This window comes from Carassius auratus, chromosome 50 (genome assembly GCF_003368295.1).
Source record: "Carassius auratus strain Wakin chromosome 50, ASM336829v1, whole genome shotgun sequence".
Taxonomy (NCBI): Eukaryota; Metazoa; Chordata; class Actinopteri; order Cypriniformes; family Cyprinidae; genus Carassius; species Carassius auratus.
The window spans coordinates 2,796,530-2,823,253 of record NC_039292.1 but is presented as its reverse complement, the minus strand read 5'-3'; the positions used below and the strand labels follow the sequence as shown (position 1 = coordinate 2,823,253).

Genomic DNA, 26,724 nt, shown 5'->3' with positions numbered 1-26,724 from the left:
GTTTCAGTTTTGATGTTTTGTTATTATTTTATTATTGGAATTAAACATTTCCCCATTATTTCATTACTGAAATATTTTCTTTGGAGTTAATTCTTATTATTTTCAGTGATCAGTTGAGTATTCTCCAACTAATACAGTCAAGAAAATCTTCAGGGCACATTTTAATATCTTTAACGTTTATGCATTAATCATTGCAACAACTAATACTACCATTTTTGTTTTACATTATATAATGTGTGTGTGTGTGTGTGTGTGTGTGTATATATAGACGAGCATTGGCAAATACAACATATGGCCTTACCAAAATGTTTCATTTTTTTAAACAAGTGTGTGTGTATGTGTGTAAAATCATAATTCATATAATCATATATATAACTATTATTATTATTTATAAGTGATTTGTATCGCAAGAGTAATAAAATGGAATACTGAATTCATAGAGCATATGTTTTCCAGTCAGGGATTTGAGAAGCCCTTGCAGGCGTGGAAAGCGCAAATTGATCACAATAAAGCACATCCGAGCGCCTCTCTGGGGGTTCAGACGGATGCTGGAGAGAGAGAGAGCGAGCGAGCGAGTGCGCGCGCGTCCCTCATGACGTCACGCCATCATCCGTGCTCTCCGTCTCCACTGACTCTCCTCCGTCTCCAGGCTCTTCTTCCCATCAAAACACTCCTCGCCTCCGCGAAATCTTGTCTTTTATCATGGAAATGGCTGCGCAGCCCAGCGACACTCTGGCGACGCTCAAAACTGAGTCTGAAACGCTGAAGACGAAGCTGGAGGAGGAGAGAGCTAAACTGCACGATGTCGAGCGTAAGAACCGAGCGCCGTCTCTGTGTGTGTTTTTAATGAAGATATTCTGTATGTCAACACCATAGCTGGCATACAGTAAGCCTGACTGAAGAGGAAATCGGAGTTATTAGCCATTTAGATAAACTGAGCAGGTTTCAGGAAGACGATGATGATGATGGTGGTGGTGTTGATGATGATGATATAGGTGGTAATGATTATGATGATGATGGTGATGATGATGATGACATAGGTGGTAATGATTATTATGATGATGATGATGATGGTGGTGGTGGTGGTTGTTGTGGTGGTGATGATGATGGTGGTGATGATTATGATGATGGTGATCATGATGGTGATGATGATGATGATGATGGTGGTGGTGGTGATAATGATGGTGGTGACGATGATGATTATGATGATGATGGTGATGATGATGACGGTGGTGATGATTATGATGATGGTGATGATGATGATGATGATGATGGTGGTGGTGGTGGTAATGATTATGGTGGTGGTGATGATGATGGTGATGTTGATGATAGTGATGATGATGGTGGTTGTGGTGATGATGATGATGATATAGGTGGTGATGATGACGGTGGTGATGATTATGATGATGGTGATGATGATGGTGGTGGTGGTGATGATGATGGTGGTGACGATGATGATTATGATGATGATGGTGATGATGATGACGGTGGTGATGATTATGATGGTTATGATGGTTTGGTGATGTTGGTGGTGATGATTATAATGATGGTGATGATGATGATGATGATGGTGGTTGTGGTGATGATGATGGTGATGATGATGATATAGGTTGTAATGATTATGATGATGATGGTGATGATGATGATATAGGTGGTAATGATTATTATGATGATGATGATGAAGATGATGATGATGGTGGTGATGATTATGATGATGGTGATGATGATGGTGATGATGGTGGTGGTGGTGATGATGATGGTGGTGACGATGATGATTATGATGATGATGGTGATGATGATGACGGTGGTGATGATTATGATGGTTATGATGGTTTGGTGATGTTGGTGGTGATAATTATAATGATGGTGATGATGATGATGATGATGATGGTGGTTGTGGTGATGATGATGGTGATGACGATGGTGGCTGTGACATCACATTATGATATTCTGAGAAAGAAGGCAGTAATTACTAAGAGGTTCTAGGTTCCATTAGTTAATGTAAAACAAAACAATGAGCAATACATTTATTAAAGTATTTATTCATCTTTGTTAATGTTAGTAAATGAAAATACAGTCGTTCATTGTTAGTTCATGTTAATTAACAGTGCATTTACTGCTTTTGATTTGAATAATGAATTAGTAAATGTTGAAATTAACATGAACTAAGATTAATACAGTAAATGCTGTATCGGTACTGTTCACAAACTAACTAAAGTAGTTAACTAATGTTAACTAATGAACCTTATTGTTAAGTGGTATCATATTTTTTATTTTCGTTTTTTTAGTAATTTTATTATGTGCTTTTGTCATTTTCATTCTTTTTTTATTGTTATAAAATATTTATATTTAGCTTTGATTTTTTTATTAGATTTTTTTCATTTTATTTTAGTGTATCAAAATAACAGTTTTAACATTTCTGGATCTAAGTTTGTAATCTAATATTTATTTTATTTCAGCTATAATTTTTGTAACAACAATAACAGCACTGCTACCGTATTTTCCAGACTATAAGTCACACTTTTTTTCATAGTTTGGCTGGTCCTGCGACTTATAGTCAGGTGCGACTTATTTATCAAAATTAATTTGACATGAACCAAGAGAAATGAACCAATAGAAAACATTACCGTCTCCAGCCGCCAGAGGGCGCTCTATGCTGCTCAGTGCTGCTGTAGTCTACCCTGAAGACATAGAGTGCCCCCTGGCGGCTGGAGACGGTAATGTTTTCTCTTGGTTCTAAATAAATGCGACTCATAGTCCAGTGCGATTTATATATGTTTCTTTCCTCATCATGTATTTTTGGACTGATGCGACTTATACTCAGGTGCGACTTATAGTCCGAAAAATACAGTTATTATTAATTAACAAGGAGAATTTTCATTCCATTTTAAGCTTTTTTAATTCAGTTATTTTGTGTTATTTATTAAGTATTTTTAACATTTATTCTATGTATTTACACATTTTATTTATTCATTACTTTTTATTAACTTGTTCATTCATTATTTATAATTTTTTAAGGCTTGTTTACTAATGGTTTGATAATATGCAATTAACTGCAGGCAGGCTAATGAAAAATAAAAACAGGAAATAAACTAAATGGCATTAATCTTGTGACTTTTCCATCAGTACATCAAGTGGCGGAGAAGACTGAGGCTTTGGGTCAGTTTATCATGAAGACCAGACGAACTCTGAAAGGCCATGGAAATAAAGTCCTGTGTTTGGACTGGTGTAAAGACAAGAGGAGAATCGTCAGCTCATCTCAGGTCAGTCTATAAATCACTTTCACAGTGACACAGTTTTTGCAAATGACGCAAAAGAAATGCAGTAATCGTATCAATAATTAGTGAATTTTCTTCTGTATTTTAGGATGGAAAAGTGATTGTATGGGATGCATTTACAACAAATAAGGTAAAATGAACCTGACCATTCAAAAAAGTGATTTTACATGATTTAAAAGGCAATATCATATTTAAAAAAAAATCCCCAAAGTTTACCTATAGCATTAGTCACTAATTATGTTATATAATTATGTACATTATGCTTTTGACTAATGTTGATGTAAAATGTATCTTATTTAACTTCTGTTTCAAATCTTTTTGATCTTTAATAAAATATTACTAATAATCAGTATTTAATGAAGATACTATTATAGATACAGTTTTCAATTATTATTATTTTTTTCATTTAAAAAAATTTTTTTTAGAAATAAAGTTGTGTTTTTGCAATTTCTCTTAGTTTTTAAATTTTTTAAGTCTACCTATTTTTATAAATTTTGTATAGTTTTAGTTATTTTAGTACATCAATATAAACTAAATGAAAATGTTTCTGTGGAAACTAACTGAAATAAAATATGTTTATTTATTTTTGTCTCTGGTACCATTAATTTAATTTTCAAGTACCAGAATTATATTTTTATGTTTTTTTTTTTTTTTTTTAGCTATAATAAGGTTGTTTTAATATATTAAATGTGCTGACAGGAGCATGCGGTGACTATGCCCTGTACGTGGGTCATGGCCTGTGCTTACGCCCCCTCTGGATGTGCAGTGGCTTGTGGGTAAGTCTCTGGGCTCTTTCACTAAGCATTATATCGCTATCTTTGAGCAATAAACATCCGAATACACCAATTGTGACCTATGTAAAGGCTGGAAAGCTTTAGGAGTTTTAGGAAACAATATTTATTTTGTTTCATTTAGATGTCACACACTTTAAACTTTAATTACATGTTTAGTAAATAATACAAAATATCCATTGTCATTTGCGCTCGTTCCTGTTGCATATCTTCAATCTGGCAACCCGCGTGAGCATTGCATCTAGTGAGGACGGAGGGGTGGGAGAAACAACTCTCTGCATTATTTTGAATTTGGACTGCATTACCCATTAACTGTCAATATTACATACTACACCTATTATGTTTTTTGCAGTGGCTTGGACAATAAGTGCTCTGTGTACCCTCTATCTCTGGACAAGAATGAAAACCTCGCCGCTAAGAAGAAATCAGTGGCCATGCACACCAACTACCTGTCTGCATGCTGCTTTACTAACTCAGATATGCAGGTACGTGTGAATACGTGGTGAAATAATGAGACTGTGTCTTGCATTTGACTGGTTGTGGTGTGTTTTGTGTTTGCGGTAGATCCTGACGTCTAGCGGTGATGGCACGTGTGCTCTGTGGGATGTAGAGAGCGGTCAGATGCTGCAGAGCTTCCATGGACACGCGGCTGATGTGCTGTGTCTGGATCTGGCCCCCTCTGAGACCGGAAACACATTCGTGTCAGGGGTGGGAACTGAGCCGCTGATGCCAAACACAAACCACACAAAGCCTCCATTAAAAAAAACAATGTCACACAATACCCTACAGTCAACATGAGATTATAATTGACCCTATTTGCTTTCTTAAAGGGATAGTTCACTGAGAAATGAAGATTCTGTCATTAATTACTCACACAAATAAATATCTTAATTTGTGTTCTGAAGATAAACAGGTTTGGAACGGAATGAGGGAGAGTAATTAATGACAGAATTTTCGTTTTTGGGTGAACTGTCCCTTTAAATCGAGCTGTTAACGTGCCTGTGCAGTGACCTTTGACATGTTCTCGCGTCTCTCAGGGCTGCGATAAGAAGTCTTGTGTTTGGGACATGCGCACGGGACAGTGCGTCCAGTCTTTTGAGACTCATGAATCAGACATCAACAGCGTGCGGTGAGTGCCTCTTCTCTATTCAGATTCTGTCAAAGCAAAAAAAAGGCGTACTGAGTAACATTTTAAGGCCTTGACAGCACTGGTGACAGCTAATGCTGGGTGTAAAGTTAGGTAATCGGATTACTTTTTTTTAAGTAACTAGTAAAGTAACATATTTTTAATTTAGAAGGAAATATCTGAGTTACTTTTTTAAATAAGTCACGCTAGCAGTGGTGGACGAAGTACACAAATCAAGTACTTGAGTAAAAGTACAGATATGTATAATAAAATATTACTCCAGTAAAATAAAAGTACTCCTTTTTCAATTTTACTCAAGTGAAAGTACAAAAGTACTCAATTTTTTATGTACTTAAGTAAAAAAGTACTGAAAGATAGATGTTTACAATTTTATATAGGCTAATTTAATTTTATATTAGCACTTTTTTTTTTTATAATCCTACTGCTCAAAATACCTGGGATTTTTTTTCCAAAATAACCACTATATGGAGTCAAGATATTTTTTTGTTGTTGATATGGACTACGCTGATGAGAGTGATGTTCACTGTGAAGCTTACACTGTGATGTACCTGAGAGAAAACAGATGACCATCTGATTTTCACCAGTAAGAACAAAGTATTTTAAAGTTTGTTGTTTTACAAAAAATCACAGTTATATATGACATGATAATAAGGCCTGAAGATTTTAAGGAAAATATAATTATATTTTCATAATGATTTTTTCCTTCTCAAACCTTGTCTGGGGTGTAAAAACACCCATGGCCAAACTGGGTGCATCTCTTCCCCTCTTTGATAATTACTGTAGTAACCATGTTCTGAACATCACATCCTTTCTTTTCTACCCAGATGTAATATATATATATATATATATATATATATATATATATATATATATATATATATATATAGGTTGAATAAAAATATTTGGACATTATTTATAAAAATAACCTCAAGTTAGCACCAGCAAGCTTGTTAGCTAAACAGTTACAGGGCTCTCAAGTCTCACGCATTGGGCGTGAGACCCACGCATTTCAACCTGTTCACACGCTCACACGCCACACCTTGTATTTCTCACGCAGAGACATTATGAGGATAACGCCCACCAAGTCGCGGCGCTATTTTGTAAACAGTGAAACAGGTAACGTAGAGGAATCAAGTGAGTTCCCCGACGGCCCTGAGACGCACCAGCTAATCGAATAAAAAAAAATATAGCTACCGATCAGCCAATCAGAAAATAGCATTGCTGTATCTGGGTAAGATTTCCACAGGCTGGTGCGCAAAACAGATTCAGACTCTCGCTTAAGTAGGTAACGTAACGGTTACAGAAGAGGACAGCGGCTGTCACATTTTAAATGATTTACATGTCGCCGAACTAATTTCTACGGACATATCAACGTGGGAGAAGAACATCCTATGAGTACAGTAGGCCTAAGTCATCGCACCATGGGGAATATATGTGACCCCCCCTCCCCCCAGTTTTTGTTCAACTCCATTGACTTGCCAAGATAATGACCCCTATTTTCACTATATGATTATTATTTTTTTCATTCAATATATGCATTTTCAAATTTTTTTTAAAACAGTCTAAGATATATTTTGGTCTGATGGTTATTATGAACCCGACACACACGCAATTTTGGCCATCATACGTGGTCGGCCGTAGCTTTTGCGCCTTTTATTAGCCCACTATTATTATTTTTTTATAGCTAACGTTACACGTTGAAGGGGATGGGGGCTACTTTGACAGTTTTATATAAGAGACTTCTATAATAGGCCTATCCATAATACTTGTTGGCAGTACCCATAATAGTTTGAATTATTTGTAGTTTTTTCTTTCCTTGTATTTCTACTACACAACATCCTGGTCCCCATTTTGAAAACGTTTTGCCTAGGATATTTCATTATTTTATCCAATGTATAATATTAATTATTGCATTCATCTATTTCAAAGATGTCAGGGGAAGAGGCAAAGGAGCTTTCTTTCATGCTTTGCTCTAAAAGATCAGCTCCCTAAAAAGGTGGCTAGGTCAGAGGAGGAGACTGTGGAGAAGACAGTGGAGGAGGCAATTAGGGTGCCAGTAGAGGATGGGTCCATGGAAGACACTGTGGAGGACACCATAGAGGAAACAGTGGAGAACCCACTGGAAACAGGGAAAAAGAGAGGGTTAAGTAGAGCTGCCACCTATAGGTGTTCCTTTAAGAAGGAGTGGTCAACCCGATGGCCATTCATCACAATGGGAACCACCAGCTCTTTTTGGTGCTTAGTCTGCAGACGAAAACTCCTGTGTCCATCAAGGTGTGAGGGACATAAGCAGGGAGGATTTCTAAAATAGCTGCATTGGTGTTGGTGCTCCCGCATTCAAATGCCTATGCTGAGAGGGTTTTCTCCATGGTGGGGTTAAACGAGACCAAAACCAGGAACAGCTTAGCACTTGATGGAACCCTGTCATCGATCATGACAGTAAAAATGGCTGGCCTGGAACCACAGTGCTATATAACACAATAAACAACACTGACCATTTTCTCTCTCTCTCACTCACACTCACACACACACACAAATAAATGCTGAATTAAATAAATATTATTTTATTTGTAAGAATATGTGTCATTTATGAGATCAGATACCCATCCCCATCAAACCCCTGCCACCATCGCGGCCGCCGCAAAAATCTCACTCTGAACTCAGTTCAAAACTTGAGAGCCCTGCAGTTAGCATCAGCTAACAATATTTACTTATTTTCAGAGCGGTTTTGAATAACGTCCTTAATAACAATGGATGAAAAGTTTAGAGCTTTACTGATGATTAGTCTAGAGTGTGTCCACCTTTGTGTGTGGGTCCATGTACATGCTGAATCGACAGGTAAAAAAAAGCCTAAAGTCCAAATATTCATTTATCACCAATTAACCGTTTGACAAACTTGCTTCGATGTCCAGATCTGAATTAAAAAAAATCTCAAACATGCTCCGATATCCCGATCAGAATCAACCGAGTCGCGAACATGCTCCGAAGTGCCGATCTGAATCAACCGAGTCGCGAACACGCTCCGAAGTGGCGCTCTGAATCAACCGAGTCGCGAACAGGCTCCGAAGTGGCGCTCTGAATCAACCGAGTCGCAAACAGGCTCCGAAGTGGCGCTCTGAATCAACCGAGTCGCGAACAGGCTCCGAAGTCCCGATCTGAATCAACCGAGTCGCGAACAGGCTCCGAAGTGCCGATCTGAATCAACCGAGTCGCGAACAGGCTCCGAAGTGCCGATCTGAATCAACCGAGTAGCGAACAGACTCCGAAGTCCCGATCTGAATCAACCGAGTCGCGAACAGGCTCCGAACTGCCGATCTGAATCAACCGAGTCGCGAACAGGCTCCGAAGTCCCGATCTGAATCAACCGAGTCGCGAACAGGCTCCGAAGTCCCGATCTGAATCAACCGAGTCGCGAACAGGCTCCGAATTGCCGATCTGAAAACTTCGACCAAAGAATGTAAAAAATAACTCCATTTCCAAACTGTTAATATTAAGGTTGCGGGGAATTTGGACAAGCATAAGTTATTTTATTTATAATCTGTGTTAGTTTAAGGTTATTTTATTTTATTTTTTAACCTAATACACGGAGACGCTGATAGATGTGTCTGCTTTGCACTGGAGCATTTCAGTGGGCTTAAATAGTTCACTCTTTACAGCGGATTTAGTTCCCAAACAACTGACAATTTTGACCTAAATATGATTTTCAGTTACAATAATTAATCCTAAATTTCGACATTAATAACTTACTTTTAGCAACATCAGACGCACGCACGCTCACAAGATCTCCCAGTTCTTACTTCAGGAGACTCACACTAAACGGTTCATTTGAATCAGTGAGTGGTCGACTCCAGAACAGCTGCAATCGGATCATTCTAATTCGTAAACGAATCGTTTGGTGCAATTCGCGATCTGAGTAAAGTTTATTTTGAAAAGACTCAGTTCGTTCATGATGAATCAGACACCGCTTCTTCGTGTCGGAGCACGTGATATATTATAGGGAGTAACGATATGTTTTATGAAATGTAGTGAAGTTAAAAGTACGATCTTATGCTTTGGAATGTAGTGAAGTAAAAGTAAAAGTTACTCAAAATAAAACTACTCCAGTAAAGTACAGATACTTGAAAAATGTACTTAAGTACAGTAACGAAGTAAAGCTACTCCGTTACTGTCCACCACTGCACGCTAGTTACTTTGTTTCCCATGTCTTGACTGACAGCTCTCGTGTTGCCATGTTGAGAGAAATCGGGAGTTAGTGCGGAGCGTTGTGTGTGAACATGATCTTACTGTAGTTCTAGATTAAATATGAACATTATTTACTCTTTTCACTGCACAGATTCAGTATTCCTCAAAATGAATAAAAACCATCAAATGCAAATCTAATTTATGTTTTTAATCCCATTTTATCAACAAATGTCTTTGCTACTGACCTTCAATGATCTAATTCAACCATATTAATAAGCAAAAATTACAAATATCTGTTTCATTTTTGTTATTGATGTTTTTATAGATGTTTGAGCTGCGCCCTCTACTGTACAGACGTGAATTTACATTTCCTTCAGCCTGAGTCGTATTCATTTCACTTCTGTTTTGAAAAGGGCTTTTATATTTGTAAAATAATTTTTTATATTAAAAACAAACAAGCAAGCCCTGCCCAGATTTAAAAAGTAACTCAAAAGTAATGTAACGCATTATTTTCCATAAAAAGTAACTAACATAATTAGTTACTTTTTTTTAGGGAGTATTGCAATATTGTAATGTATTACTTTTCAAAGTAACTTTCCCCAAAACTGCTGGTCAGTATTTATAGTCTGTGTAAGCGTACAGCCCTGGAAGAGTGCTAATAGGTCATCGACTTATCTGATTGTCTTAAAAGGGACTTTACAGCACTTTGAAGTGGTGTTAAGTGAGTTACTGAGTAGTGTTTTTATTATTGCTGCAGGTACTATCCCAGCGGAGATGCTTTCGCTTCAGGCTCAGATGACGCTACTGTGAGTCTTTTCCCTTCTCGCATTATTTTCATATGATTACCTGTCTAAAGTTTGGAAACGTTTTGATTTTTAAATGCTTTTAATGAAGTCTTATCGGCTGCATTTATTTAATCTAAACAATTAGCAAAAAGCCATTTTCTGTTGTAATATATATATATTAACATTTCATTTATTCCTTTGTTGTAAAGCTGAATTTTCAGCATCATTACTCCAGTCTTCAGTCTCACATGATGCATTCAAGTCATTCTAATGCTCAATTATTATTAGTGTTCGTTTATTATTCTCTGGTTCTTGTTATTATCAAATAAACACTGGTAAAAAACGTTTTTGCTGCTTAATATTTTTTGTAAGCATTTTTTTATTCTTCTCAGGATTCTATGATAAATAGAATGAACAGCATTTATTTGAAATAGAATCTTTTGTGACATTATAAATGTTTGTCATGTCACATTTATATTTGCTGAATAAAAGCATTTGTTTCTATTAAAAACGATGGAAGTATATCATGGTATCTGCATAAATATGAAGCAGCACTACTCTTTTCAACACTGTTTTTCTTCAGCATATTAGAATGATTTCTGAAGGATCACGTGACACTGAAGACTGGAGTAATGATGATGAAAATACAGCTTTGATCACAGGAATAAAATATATTTTAAAATATGTTTTCATAGAAAACAGCTGTTTTAAATTGAAATAAAACATATTTCATTATTGTATTTCTGAGCACATCAGTGCAGCCTTGATGAGCAGAAGAGACTTCATTAAAAACATGTAAACAGCTACTGTAGTTAAATAATAAAAAATGTGTTTCATTTGTTTGATCTTTATTTTCTGTCTTTACAGTGTCGTCTCTATGACCTGAGGGCAGACAGAGAGGTGGCCATTTATTCTAAAGAGAGCATCATATTTGGAGCCTCTAGTGTGGATTTCTCCCTCAGCGGTAAGCATATTGAGTGATATTTGAAGTATCTGCAATATGTTAATTATTTTACCAAAATAAGAAGGATCATACAAAATTCCTGTTATTTTTTTAATAAGTACTGACCTGTATAAGATATTTCACATTAAAGATATATAGTCCACATGAGAAAATAATAGTTGAATTTATAAAAATGTCCCTGTTCAACTACACAAAAATGCTGAAAAACCAAAGAATCTGTTGAAGCTGAAGGATTTTTCTGAAGAACAGCAGAAAGTTGAACTGTTCAGGAGAAACAAGGGACTCATGAACAACCATCACTAAACAAAAAAACAAGAACACAGCTGTGGATCATTCAGCTAACAACAGTGTTAAGATTCAAGTGTATGTAAACTTTTGAACGGGGACATTTTTATAAATTCAACTATTATTTTGACGTGTGGACTATATGTCTTTAATGTGAATATCTTATTCAGGTCAATACTTATTAAAAAATAGCATGCATTTTGTATGATGCCTCTTGTTTTGGTGAAATTATTAACATTTTGCAGATACTGCAAAGTTTATTTACAATTTTGACGACAACATATATATGTATGTATGTATGTATGTATGCATGTATGTATGTATGTATGTATGCATGTATGTATGTATGTATGTAGCATGTATGTATGTATGTATGTGTGTATGCATGTATGTATGTATGTGTGTATGCATGTATGTATGTATGCATGTATGCATGTATGTATGCATGTATATATGTATGTATGTATGTGTGTATGCATGTATGTATGTATGTATGTGTGTATGCATGTATGTGTGTATGCATGTATGTATGTATGTATGTATGCATGTATGTATGTATGTATGTATGTATGCATGTATGTATATATGTATGTATGTATGTATGTATGTATGTAGCATGTATGTATGCATGTATGTGTGTATGCATGTATGTATGTATGTATGTATGTATGTATGTATGCTATGTATGTATGCATGTATGTATGTATGTATGTGTGTATGCATGTATGTATGTATGTGTGTATGCATGTATGTATGTATGTGTGTAGCATGTATGTATGTATGTGTGTATGCATGTATGTATGTATGCATGTATGCATGTATGTATGCATGTATATATGTATGTATGTATGTGTGTATGCATGTATGTATGTATGTATGTGTGTATGCATGTATGTGTGTATGCATGTATGTATGTATGTATGTATGCATGTATGTATGTATGTATGTATGTATGCATGTATGTATATATGTATGTATGTATGTATGTATGTATGTAGCATGTATGTATGCATGTATGTGTGTATGCATGTATGTATGTATGTATGTATGTATGTATGTATGTATGTATGTATGCATGTATGTATGTATGTATGTGTGTATGCATGTATGTATGTATGTGTGTATGCATGTATGTATGTATGTATGTATGCATGTATGTATGCATGTATGTATGTATGTATGTATGTAGCATGTATGTATGCATGTATGTGTGTATGCATGTATGTATGTATGCATGTATGTATGTATGTATGTATGTATGTAGCATGTATGTATGCATGTATGTATGTATGTATGTATGTATGTATGTGTGTATGTATGTATGTATGTATGTATGTAGCATGTATGTATGGATGCATGTATGTATTATTATGAATAATAATATTATTATTATTATATATAGTTTTTTTTGTTAACAAGAATAACCAAGATTGCTTTATTATTTGAAGGAGTTTGTTGTCTGTGATATTCTAATATCTTCCTGCAGGGCGGCTGCTGTTTGGTGGCTACAATGACTACACCATCAACGTGTGGGACGTTTTAAAGGGCACCCGCGTGTCCATCCTGTTTGGACATGAGAACAGAGTTAGCACTCTCCGCATTTCTCCGGACGGAACGGCGTTCTGCTCGGGATCCTGGGATCACACATTACGGGTCAGTAGACAAAAAGGTCACAACACAATTAAAGTATATTAAGTGTTGCGATGAAAGTCTCACATTCGTTCCGTCTTTCTCCAGGTCTGGGCCTGAATGTTCGCTGAACCTCTGCTTGTGTTTGACGTCTGGATTCAAGGATAAGCTGCAGACTTTAATAGTGTGTTGAGCTCAGTAGAGGAAATGATACAGAGGGATTGTAGTGCATCCAACTCTAATCAGCACATTAGGCATGCTTGGTATTATGGGATGGACTTGGATGGTGTGGATGGCTTCTGTTTCTATGACAGCGTTCTAGTTTATGTGTATGAATGTGTTTGAGCTCATGATCCAAGAAATCATATATCTAAAACATTAATCTAAAAATATAAACATATTCCATGTTGTTTAGGCCTGTGCATGAGGTTGAAGCACAGCAGAGACACTGATGTCTCGACTGACTGCTTGAGTTGTTATGAGTCAAGATAAAGATTGTTTAGCGGACTCTGTTTCTAATATGCAAGCGAACAGATTTAGTTATTGTCTCTTACTCGCTATGGTCTCATTGTCTTTTAATTACTATGCCATTATAGTTGTTCTTTCTTACTGTAGCAAAGTGTATACACCATTATATCATATAGGTTGTCATATCGACACATATATCCCTGCACCTAAACCAAATAAATGGATTCTAAATGCTTAAATGTATGTGGTGTCTCTTTATTTCATGTTTCAAGAAGTTGTTTTTGTTGTTATTAGATCAGTTTTAAGCAATTAAATTAATCACTTATTTCATAATAATAGTAACTGTTCAGTAAAGCATACAGTTTTCTAGTTTTCTAGAGTTAATAATTAGACAGTTCATCCAAAAATGAAAAGACCACCACCCCACCTTTTTTTTTTTTTTTTTGCTGGAACCAAAATCAATTCTTTTTTTAAATAATAATTTGTAATTAATTTAATTGTTTAATGTTTTTGTACATTGACCAAATTGTAAAAATGAATAATAATAATAAAGAAAACTATGTAGCTTTGTAAAAAATTCTCAGATTTATATTCTTCTGATATCTAATTCTAATTATCAAATATATCTAATTGATATTTAATTTCGTTGTCTTTAAAATAAATACCTGAATTGTTACACAAAACTAATAGATAGACATACATTTAGATATGTGTTTAGGTGAATAATTCCTGTAAGTCAAGTCAAGTCATTTTTATTTTTAAAGCACATTTAACAGCAATGGCATTGAACCAAAGTGCTATACATTTAAAACAAGGTTACTACAAGACAACAACTCTTAAGAAAATGCTAAAGAATAAAAATGAAATTTAAGAGCAGATGAGCAACCTGTAACTGCAAAACCGCTCGAGGGACTTTTATTATGAAAAGCAGCAGCGCACTTCCTGTAGGCGTCGAGAAAGTCTAGTCATGCTGGTTTGTGTTTTCATTCGGTGTGTTTTGACTGTTGTACATGTATCTGTCCTTCTGTAGTGCACTCGTCTTTATGTATGGTCTTGTCTGTGTTGTTGTGCTGAAATGAGCGATGTTGTGGAGAAAACCCTCACTGCTCTGCCGGGTTTATTTGATTCTCAAACCGGAGCTGCTAGAATCACCAACAGATTAAGACAACTCATCAAGAGCATCACAGAACTGACATCTAAACATGTGAGTTAATCATTCGCTTATTAATAACATGACATCACAGAAAGAAGCATAAATATAGACATTGACAGGAAAAGCAGAGACAGTGGTTTCGCTTTCAGTGTAAGTTATTTAATCAGTACTATATTAAGAAAATGAAAAAAAAATAGTTGATAATACAGAATATTTGTATTGTTAATTTTATATTTTTTTCATTATTAAATGGTAAGTAAATTATTTAATAGTGTGCGTTTGTGTGTGTGTGTGTGTGTGTGTGTATATATATATATATATATATATATTATATATATATATATATATATATATATATATATATATATATATATATATATATATATAAAACAAAAATATATTATTATGTGTTATTTATACTATACAAAAATATTACACTATTAAGGTCCTAGAAACCACATATTAAATAAAGATCTAATATTGAATAATAGTAAAGGTTGTTTAACATTATTGTGTATAATTTACTTATATATAAATACATTTTATATATATATATATATATATATATATATATATATAAGTAATAATGTGTTAAATAATAATAATAAATATTAAAATATTAATAGCTATATAATATTAAAAATATAAACATAATATTTATAAAAATAAATAAAGTGAACAGCAATAAGGTGGCCACTTCCAGCATCAAAATTAATAATAGCAAGTTAGTACAAATGCATGATCTCATTTGCAGGACGAGGAGAACCTCATCAAACAGGAGCTGTCTGCCATGAAAGAGCAGGTTTCATCTCCCAACACTACTATGGTGAGCGATACAGATGTTACCGTCATCACGGTCACTCAGAAGCTGGTGCTTTGACCTCCGTGTGTGTGTTACAGAAGCAGATGAGAGAGGTCATGGTGCGAGCCATGTACTGTGAGATGCTGGGCTACGATGCCTCCTTCACCTACATTCACGCCATCAAACTGGCCCAGCAGGGCGGAGTGCTGGAGAAGAGAGTGGGTATGTTACTGCGTTTCCAGGCCTCACCGTCACAGATGCACAGCACACTTTATACAGCGTCCACAATCTGCCTCAGTGTACAAATTATGAATAAAATGCATTTTAATATAACAATATTTGATTAAATGTTTGTGTATTTTAATCTCTTTATGTTCTAGGGTACCTTGCGGTGTCTCTCTTCCTCAATGAAGGCCATGAGTTGTTGTTGTTGCTGGTAAACACTGTATTAAAAGTGAGCTCGGTTCTTGTTAGCTTTATTTGGACCTGTTATGTAAAATGTGTGGGTGAAGGTCTCATGCATGTGTGACAGGATCTTCAGAGCACTAACCTCATCGAAGCGTGCATGGCGCTGACTGTTGTAGCTCAGGTGTTTCCCAAAGACATGATACCTGCTGTCCTTCCTCTGGTGGAAGACAAGCTGTCGCATCCAAAGTAAGCCCGAGAGATTCACTCCTAAACAGTACACACAACTCATTTCTCATTTCAACACCTGAAGATATCTAAAAACCAAATAAATAAGGCTTTAAAATGGCTAATGTGTGTCCCTGGAGCACAAAAGCAGTCTTAAGTCTCTGGGGTATATTTTTAGCAATAGCCAAAAAAAATAAAAATAAAATAAAAGATTTTTCTTTAATGCCAAAAATCATTAGGATATTAAATAAAGATCTTGTTCCATGAAGATATTTTGTAAATATCCTTCCATAAATATATCAAAACCTAACTTTTTATTAGTAATATGCATTGCTAAGTATTCATTTGGACAACTTTAAAGATGATTTTCTCAATATAAAAACGTTTTTGCACTCTCAGATTCCAGGTTTTCAAATAGTTGTATCTCAACCAAATATTGTTCTATCATAACAAACCATACCTCAATGGAAATATGATTTATGCAGCGTTCAGATGATGCATAAATCTCAATTTATGAAAAATGTACCCTAATGACTGGTTTTGTGGTCCGGGGTCACATATGTGTTATTTTGTTATTATTTCTATAATATTATAGTATTGAGTAATATTTTACATTTCCTTTATATTTTTAGCTTCCATTTATATTTTAGTTTTAGTCATTTTATGGTGTGCTTTTGTCATTTTTATAATTTGTATCTATATTTCTGTATACAGCTTTTATGTCAGTTTTAGTATTTTAATACTAAACATTGCCAGGGCACGTAATATTTATTTAGTATTATGACAATAAATGTCCAATAAACTAAGTTTTTGCTTTGTTTAACATAAGAATAATGAATCATCACTTATACATTATTATTATTATTAATAATATTATTAATTACATTAACAAAACACTTATTATTACACTAAATATTTGTAATATATATTGTTTTAATATTAATTTGAACACTAGTTTCCTGTTGAATGCATATTCATGCACTGTACCAGAAGTTGCAATATTATTGAACTAATAACCAGTTTTCCAGTTAAGAAAAGTGTGTAAAAATATGGGTAAAATAATTTGCATATTGGTCAATTTGATTCTCAGTCTAATAATAACTCATATGTGATCCTGGAGCACAAAACGAGTCTTAAGTGTCAGTTTTTCAAAATTGAGATTCACATATCATCTGAAAGCTGAATAAATCATCTTTATTAGGATCAGACAAAATTTGACCAAGATGCAACTATTTGAAAATCTGGAATCTGAGGGTGCAAAAAAAATCAAAATACTGAGAAAACAACTAAAAAGTTGTCCACATGAATTCTTAGCAATGCATATTACTAATAAAAAATTAAGTTTTGATTATATTTACATATATAAACCCATACAATGTATTTTTGGCTATTGCTACAAATATACCCCAGTGATTTAAGCTCCAGGGTCACGTATTCTTGTCTTTCTTTTCTGTCCAAGGGAGATCATTCGGAGAAAAGCCGTCCTGGCGTTATATAAGTTTCATCTCATTGCTCCGACTCAAGTCCAGCACATTCATGGCAAGTTTCGGAAAGCCCTGTGCGACAAAGATCCGGGTGTCATGACATCATCATTACATATTTACCTACAGCTGATCACGGTCAGTCTTCAGCAAACAGTTTGGGCTTTAAACCTGAGAATATAATACCATATAATACTCATCATGCATGTCTTTCTCTTCATCAGGAGAGTCCAGACGGCTATAAGGACCTGACGGGAAGTTTGGTCACTATCCTGAAGCAGGTGGTGGGGGGAAACTCCCGGTGGAGTTTGACTATCACAGCGTTCCTGCGCCGTGGCTTCAGATCCAGCTGCTCAGGATCCTCTCGCTGCTCGGGAGAGAGGACCCAAGGTACCGAGGGCCAAACACTTTTATGCTTTATATGCTTACATTATGCACTAAAAACTGAAATTGTAATGTCATTTTTCAGCACTAGTGAGATGATGTATGACGTTCTGGATGAGTCTCTGCGCAGAGCGGAAATGAACCACAACATCACTTACGGTAAAATCATCTTTTCTTGTGCTGCTGTTTTCAGTAATTTAGTTCTTCAACTAAACTTCTGGTATTTCAGGTTGTTGTTGATGTCTTCATTTCCATTTAAGTTTACATCTTTGATCTAATACTCATTATATTATATTTCAGCTTTATTTCAGTTAATGAAAACAATCTTTAATAAGTTGTTTTAGACTTAGTTAATGATAATAACAGTGCTTATAACCGATACCATTCGTTTATAAGTGTTTGATTAACCACTATGCAGAACTTTTTTTTATGTTTATTCATTTTACGACTGCTTTTTTATTTTGTTTATTTTTATTAAAGTTTTAGTAGTTTTGTATTTTAATTAAAAGTACTTTATTTAAGGTAGTTGACCAGAAAAACCTTCGTAATTTTTGTTAAAGTTTACATTTTTTATTTGATGCTTTTGTTTTATTACAGCTTTATTTCAGTCAGCAAAAACAATATTTAACAGTTTTAGTGTCTTGTTACCAATACTAATTCTTTATGTTTGAGAACCATCACGCAGAACAGTTTTTTATTTATTTTTAATGCTTTTTAATCCAAGAGTAACTAATAACTGTAAATCATCTTTTCTAATTGACCAAACCGTAATTTGTAATCACAATTAATTCAACTAATACATAATCTGTCTTTCAGTTGTTTTGCTTTTTTATAATTTTTTGATTACTATGTAGCTTTTGTTTAATTTGACTAACGTTTTAATGATTTAGTACTTCACTTTATTTTTCACTTCCCCACACACACACACACACACAATGCAGAACTGTTTTTGTCTGTTTGTTTTATTTCTGCTCATCATCGAAATCATCTCTTCTAATGAACTGAACCATACTCTCTCAGTAAAATAAACGCTGTTGTGTTTCAGCGATCCTGTATGAGTGTGTGAAGGCCGTCTACACCATCCACCCCAAAGCTGAGCTGCTTGAAAAAGCCGCGAGATGCATCGGAAATTTTGTTCTTTCTCCGAAGATCAACCTCAAATATCTTGGTAAAGCTCCTGCTTTTGTTTCTCATGCGTTAGTTAACCCGAGCTCTCTTAACCTGCTCACGTATCGCTGCACTCTTCAGGTTTGAAAGCCTTGACGTATGTGGTCCAGCATGATGCTAGACTCGCCCTGCAGCATCAGATGACCATCATCGAGTGTTTGGACCACGCAGATTACACGATTAAAAGAGAGGTGATGAACAGAGCACACCTACGTTTGTCATAATCATGGCATGAGAACAACAAAGGCACAGAGAAAATCCAACTTGTATAACATCAAAACCTGGTTGACCGATGTGATGCTCTCACATATAATCTCAATAACTGATTTAATAACTCAAGGGTCTTGTGTTCTCCTCTTTCTTCTCTCTCAGACTCTTGAATTGCTGTTCAGGATCACAAACGCTCAGAATGTGACCGTGATCGTTGAGAAGATGTTGGACTTCCTGCACGGTTGCAACGACGAGCACACCATCATCCATCTGGTTGGAAAAGTCGCAGAGCTCGCTGAAAAATATCCTTTTTTTGAGTTTATTAACATGCATTACTTCCTATAAAACGAACACAGATTCGTTGAATGTCCGCTGGTATGTTCCTATGAAAACCCTTAGGTTTGCTCCGGATAACTCGTGGTTCATTCAGACAATGAATGATGTTTTTTCCACTGGTGGAGATTTGCTGCAACAGGACGTCCCAAACAACTTCCTGCGACTGCTGGCGGAGGGTAAACCAGACGCACAGACAGTCTAAGAGCTGTAAACTGTAGTGGAAGGTGTGTGGTTTTATATTTCGGATGCTTTCGTCTCAGGCTCAGAGTCTAAAGAGGAAGATGATCAGTTACGGCTTTATGCTGTCGACTCGTATCTGACCGTGCTGAAGAGAGACGCTTCTCGTCTGCCCCAGCGCTTCTTACAGGTCATGAGCTGGGTGTGTACGGCACACACACACACACACACACACACACACACGCACACTGTGATGATTCACAAAACAAATTCTGCTATAAGGCTGAATTAAATTCTAGTGACTGGCTAAAAAAACATTTAAGGTTGGTGAATTGAGGGGAAAATATTCAGAAAAAAAAATATATATATATATATATCGCTAAAATACATTTATTAGGTAAATAAATGTATATATTAGCTCTACAGAAGACAATATTTTCATTATTTAGCTCAATTCAGTTTTCATCTGATATTTTCTGAATTTTAATCGTCTTCTAAGCATTATATAATTATCTAATATTTAATTTAAATTTTAGTAAATAATTGTTATTTATTAAACATTTACTCTTTAGTATTAATTAAATCTAACATTTATATATATATATATATATATTACATTTAAATTGTTTTTTTATGCTATAGCAGATAACCAATTTAATATATAATATTATTTAATTTTATTTATAGTTTCATATAAATATTTAGAAATTAATGTTAATATATAAAAAAACATTTATGCTAAAGTAAAATACAGCATTATAATTGGTAGGAAAAAAGCTGGATGACTCCTTGGATGGATGGAATCCTTTTAAACCTGTAATAGAAGTATAAATTGCATACTTTTTTAATAAAACTGATAAAATAAGCCCTATATGTGGTGCATTTCTGTGCCTATTATTAGCTTAGAAGCATGCAAACATCAAACCCTACTGAAATGAACAGCAAATGAAATCAGTCTTCTTCTGGAAACTCACAAGAGATATTTGTTCACCGGTGTGTGTGTGTGTGTGTGTGTGTGTGTGTGTGTGTGCGCTCAGGTGCTTGGAGAATACACTCCCCTCCAGGAGTCGGTGGACCAGCGCGAGGTCATCCGTCTCCTGACGAAGCTGCTGGATCAGAGAAGCGTGAGCTCAGAGACACGGGTCTGGATTCTTTCAGCGCTGACCAAGATCTCTGAGGGCCAGACAGACTTGATTCTGGAGCTGGCTGAGAGTCTTTCGTCCTCCCAGGACACGGTGCTCCGTCAGCAGGCCCAGGAGCTGCGTCAGCTCTCCCAGGACTCACTGCTCTATGAGCGGGTCCTGCCCCGTGGAGCTCCCTGGGACGGCATGGAGGTAACAGGCCTGATTGCTTCTCCTAATTATGACGAATTAATCTTATTAACCCTTGTGCGCTCCTCATTTGAGAGTCACACTCATGGTCTGGAAGGTCAAAAGTGACCGGACACCTGAAATGTTATTTTTTTTATTTTTTCAGTAAAATCAATCTTATATATTTTTGTTCAGTAATATTTTTTCTTTTGTATTTTTAGAGAATGTCATAGTACTAATTAATAGCTATGCAATAATTATGATAACCCCCCCCCCCCCATTGAAAATAGTAAAAAAAAAAAAAAAAAAACATTGAGAAATGAAATAGAGACTATGCTTTTAAAATCAAATTTTTGAAGGCAGAATAGCACCTTCTGGTGAGAGCAACAAAAAAAACAGAAAAACCTGTAATTTCATGATGTAACCACTAGGTGCCAGGCTTGTGAATTCCTAGTTGTTTTTATACAGAATTGTTAACTTTTATTAGATTGTGGATTTAAATGAACCTTAAGGTATTCTCAAAAACTACTTTTTGTCAAGGTTTAAATTTTTTGTTGTTTCAAATGTTGCATTTGCATTATTATTACATTCAAACCTGAACACAGAAAGCACTTTGTTACACATAACATTAAAATTCTATAAAAATTAAACAAGAATGAACTGAATGCTTTATCTGTGCTTAATCCTGGATTTTAACCTCTTATTTCACTCTTATGATTTATTTTGGCTATACCAATTAATTTGAGTTTGTATAATTCTATGCATAATAAATGTGTGTATCTGTGAGTGAGTGTGTGTGTGTGTGAGTGGATGTATCTGTTTTACACTCTTGATGTTTTAGAGTGTAACCCATTCCTTGCTGTCCACTTTTTTAATGCATTGAAGTTGAATTATTGATTTTATTTTACATATTAGTTGCAGTGTCACAGTCACTAGTTCATAGGTGTGTGTGTCTGTGCGTGTGTGAGTTGGTGTGTTGATTTTGCACTCTAGATGTTTTAGAGTTTCACCCCTCCATTGCTGTGCAATTGTTTTCAGCATTTTGGGAGATTTGTAGATTGCACACATAAAATGTTCTGTGTTTTCCAGTTTATTTCCCATTCATTTCCTTTGGTCTGCCTTTTTTGACTATTTTTTTTTGTGTGTTCACATACCAAGTGCCATAAAAGTCTCCAAGTTTCGCTGATTTGAAACAGTTCTGATTATTATCAGTGTTGAAAACAGTGGTGCTGCTTCATATTGCTACATAAACTATGACATTGTTTTCAAGATGATGTAGAACGAAGGAATGAATGATGTAGCTGTTTGATGAATAGAAAGATCAAGATACAATACAAATAGTTAGTGTGTTTTCTTCACAGGTTGACTCTTCTCTGTCGTTTCTGGATGGGTTTGTGTCCGAGGCATTGGCTGCAGGAGCTGCACCGTATAAACCCCCTCATCAGAGACAGGAAGAGCTGTGTGAGGACAGAGGTGCGCTCAACTTACTGTTACTTAGACTACAGTAAACTCTATAGCCTCTTGTCTTTCCTAGCTTGTTTGACGGACTGTTTTTGTTTTCCAGCACTGAATCTGGAGCCGTACAGTTATTCTCTGCCAGTAAGTTTGTCATCATGTAGCATCACGGACAGACCGTCTCCCACACTTCTGTCCGTCAGCTCGGGACTCTCGGGAAACAGCACTGAACTCTCTCAGAAGGCTGGGTGGGTATCTGTGTAACATGCTGCCTTTGATTGTACACAACCACTTTGTGTAAAGAAATGAAGGCTTTTATTTAGCAAGGATGCATTAAATCAGAAATCAGAATCAGAAAGAGCTTTATTGCCAGGTATGCTTGCTCATATAAGGAATTTGTTTCAGTGACATAAGCTTCCAGTACACAGAGACAACAACACAGACAATTTTTTTTTAAAAATATATTTGCAAATAAGTTGTATAAACAGTTGTGCTATTGATGATAATCAGAATGTTTAAATCAGCAAATCAGCATATTAAAATTATTTCTAAAGATCATGTGACACTGAAGACTGCACTAATGATGCTGAAAATACAGCTGTGCATCACAGACATAAATTACATTTTAATATATATATTAAAATAGAAAACAGTTCATTTAAGTTGAAAAAATGTTTTTCACAATCGTGAAAAATTTCCAGTGTCTTTTGCAACGTCTCGTACAAGAGTGGCGTGTTTTTAAATGCCTGTTTCTTTAAAAAAAAGCCTGATATTCTCTATATATCCTGCTGTTTGACTATCCTGTTATTTTCGTTATAGCATCACGTCTCAAAAGCACATCTCTTGAGAACCTCGCGATCTGTGCTGTGCTTTTTTAAAAACCATTACTGAGCGCTTTTAGAGTTCTGTGTGAACGGTCCCTTGGTGTGCTTAAGAGACTTCTTTCAAAAATATTAAAAATGATTACAGACCCCTACCTTAAGAACAGTAGCGTATACATGGTACGGTTGTATACTAACTTTATGTATCATTTCAGCTCCAGCGCTCTGATTCTTGAGGGTGTAAAGAGAGTTTGGGGGAAAGATGGGTATCTTCGTCAGAAAGAGACAACAGCACCTCCGGTGGATGAACCCAGCGCTGCAGTTCAGTCCTCCAGCCAACAGGAGGCAGCAGAGAGATCAGAGCCACAGCCGGAGCCCTCGACGCAAAACCAGGACACACAGCAGCTGGCTTCCTCTCTGTTTGTTGGTTTGGGAGCCGGGAGCTCCGTGTCTCTGGTGAGAAAATGATGGATTTTATGAGACAATAGTATCTTGTATTGATGGAACTAAATATCCTCTCGCTCTGCTTGTTTCCTCTCAGCTGGGAAAATCTGAAGCCCCGCCCCCTCGCTTCAGAAAGAAGCCCCGCCCACACTCGTCATCATCATCATCAGGCACCAGCGAGAGGTCTTCCGAATCCTCCTCTCACTGCACGACTGACAGCTTCCTGTACGGCAGATTGCTGGAGGAGGAGCCAGCCACATCCATATCTGCTTTTAGCCACACCCCAAAATCCTCGACAGCCAATGGTCTGGCTCGAAACGAAGACAGACGCACAAACACGTCTCAGATACTGGGTGGTGATCTGGTTCTAGTGCGGCCCAACACGATCCAGGATAAACATCCTCCAGCCGAATCTTCAGATCTGACCGCACTGTTACCTGCTGACCTCAAAGACCTACCTCACTCTGATGTCATCCGCCTGACCTCTGACCCCAGCCTGTCTCTGTCCTCCTGCCGCCTGTTCAGAGATGAAGCTGTGCTGCTTGTGATCTTAATATCCAACTGCACGGAAACTGAAATCAAAGATGTGGCAGTGCAGCTGACCTGTGACGAGCTGGAGGTGTGTCACAAGATATTATTAGAATATCATATAACAGGAAATGAGATGTAATGCAGATCTTCTGTCTTAGACGGCGAGTTTGAGAGGGAACGTCATGAACTGTCTGGAGGGCAGGAGTACGTCTGTGTGTCATTACGCTCTGCTGATGGACAACCCTCACACAAACGTGTCCTTCACCGGGACCGTCTCTTATCAAACACAACCGGGACACACAAACACACTCCCCTTCTCTGGGACACTGTCAACAGCAGACTTCATCAGGTAATGTGTCTGAAACTACATCAAACTACTTTACATTCGTTTGCAACCATTAGAAATTATTACTAAAGAAATAAATCAATGCATGATTTGATTTAATTTAGTGTAAATAAATCTACTTTTAAAATATTGATTGTACATAATTTATTTATAAACTGTGACCCAATGACTAATTTAATAATGATTTCTTTTCTTTTTAAAATCTTTTTTGTAATCTGCTAAATTATAATAAAGAATGGAGTAATTTATTTTCAATAGATAATTAATGATAAAACTATAAAATATATAACAATAATAAATACATTGGTTAATAAAAATAATTAATGTATACCAGTGTGATTTTAGTATCATTGAGATGCTATTGTATTTTTATCAATATTTTGAATTTGTTTTTATTTTTAATATTTCCTTTATATGTTTTAATTTTAGTTAAAGCTTTAGTATTTATTTATTTATTTTTTTGGTTATTTTAATTAGTTTTAGTTTTTCTTTACGTTTTAGAAATTTCTATATAATGTGCATAAATCTCAGTTTTAGTTATTTTATGACATCAAAATAGAAAATTATAAATGTTGCCTTATTTTTTTTTTTAGTAGAAGTATTTTAAGTTTTAGGTAACTATAATAATCAAATATATACACAATTATACACCCTGATATGCATGCAAAAATAGTAAATATCTATATTGAATTGTTTGCTCTGTTGTAAAGAACATTTCACCTATTTGGAGAACAAAATCATCCTAAATAATCTTCTGAAGGTGAATGTTCCTCTAAGGTTAAAGATGTGCACATTGTAACAGATTTTAGGTTGCAGTTTCTAATTAAGTTTTTTTTCTCTGTATAAAATGAAATGAAATATAAAATGAAAGTGAAATACAAATAACAGCCTCAAAGTATTTCACCATGTTTGGAGCTTTCTAACTGTATGCGACTCATTTTGATGAAATCACACACAGGCCTTTGGTCTTAACCACCGAGGAATATGGCAAACTCTGGCTGACTCTGTCTCATGACGTCAAACAGAATCTGAAACTGCTCAAAGATGCCAGTGACCCGCTCAGAACCACCCTGAACGCTCTCAGAGACGCCCTACAGCTACATGTAGTGGACATCATTGGTAAAAAATAAACAAATCACTTCGTTTAACGTGATGTGCAGTCACCTTTTTACGTTCCATTTCAAATTGCATCATAACTGACTATAGTTGAAACACTATTTAGGAAAGCAGCACATCACTCAGGTTCATGTGTTGTGGTTTCAGGCTCCGAGGGGATCGTAGCATGTCGGCTGCTCAGCGGCGCTCCCTGTCTTGTGCACTGCAGAGTGAACGGTGATGCTCTGGCCATGTGGCTGCGCTCTCCTCTTCCTGCTCTCCCAGACTGCATCCTGTACCACTGCCAGAGAGCACTCGCACAACACTGAAGACCCACAAACACCCACAAAACACTGTTTTCATGCAGGGACTGTTTAAATGCACTACCTGTCTATTGCTTGTCTTATGCACTGATTAATAATTTTATTGATTTTTATTTTTGGGTATGCAGTCACTGAGCTGAGCTGCTTTGTTTCACACCTACATATAGAGAAATTATTTATTGATATTAAACATTTGTGGTATGCTGTTTTCTGGTGAGTATTGTTTTTTTTTTTTCATTGTTTATTTGCAGAGAAAAAAAGAGCAAAGAGCAAAATTTGAGGAGTTTTATATATATACCGAAAAGCATTGCATATACAATTATTAAATATTTCTGTTGTTATTTTCATAATAATATAAATATTGAAAATGTCTATTAAATATTTTGATTATTTATTCTATTAATTATTTTCTTAATATTCAATAGAAAATTCTCAGTCAACCTCAATAGTAGACTACTGTAATTATTTTTTATAAAACATCATGAAAAGAAAACCGACCTTATTGACTTTTTGAAAAGTGTTTCTTT

The 26,724-nt window shown here is 35.6% G+C and overlaps 1 protein-coding gene and 1 pseudogene across 1 annotated transcript; both read left to right on the top strand.

Moving 5' to 3' along the window:
• Positions 1 to 488: 488 nt before the first annotated feature.
• Positions 489 to 13,727, top strand: LOC113066641 (guanine nucleotide-binding protein subunit beta-5a). The gene is made up of 11 exons (XM_026238577.1): positions 489 to 811; positions 3,127 to 3,263; positions 3,367 to 3,408; positions 3,978 to 4,054; positions 4,422 to 4,554; positions 4,634 to 4,777; positions 5,107 to 5,198; positions 10,156 to 10,204; positions 11,051 to 11,147; positions 12,919 to 13,085; positions 13,170 to 13,727. Exons 1-11 carry the CDS (start codon positions 703 to 705, stop codon positions 13,179 to 13,181), a joined length of 1,059 nt encoding a protein of 352 aa, XP_026094362.1. The 5' UTR covers positions 489 to 702; the 3' UTR covers positions 13,182 to 13,727.
• A 746-nt stretch (positions 13,728 to 14,473) lies between these two features.
• LOC113066640 (AP-4 complex subunit epsilon-1-like) lies at positions 14,474 to 26,637 on the top strand (annotated as a pseudogene).
• The last annotated feature ends 87 nt before the right edge of the window (positions 26,638 to 26,724 follow it).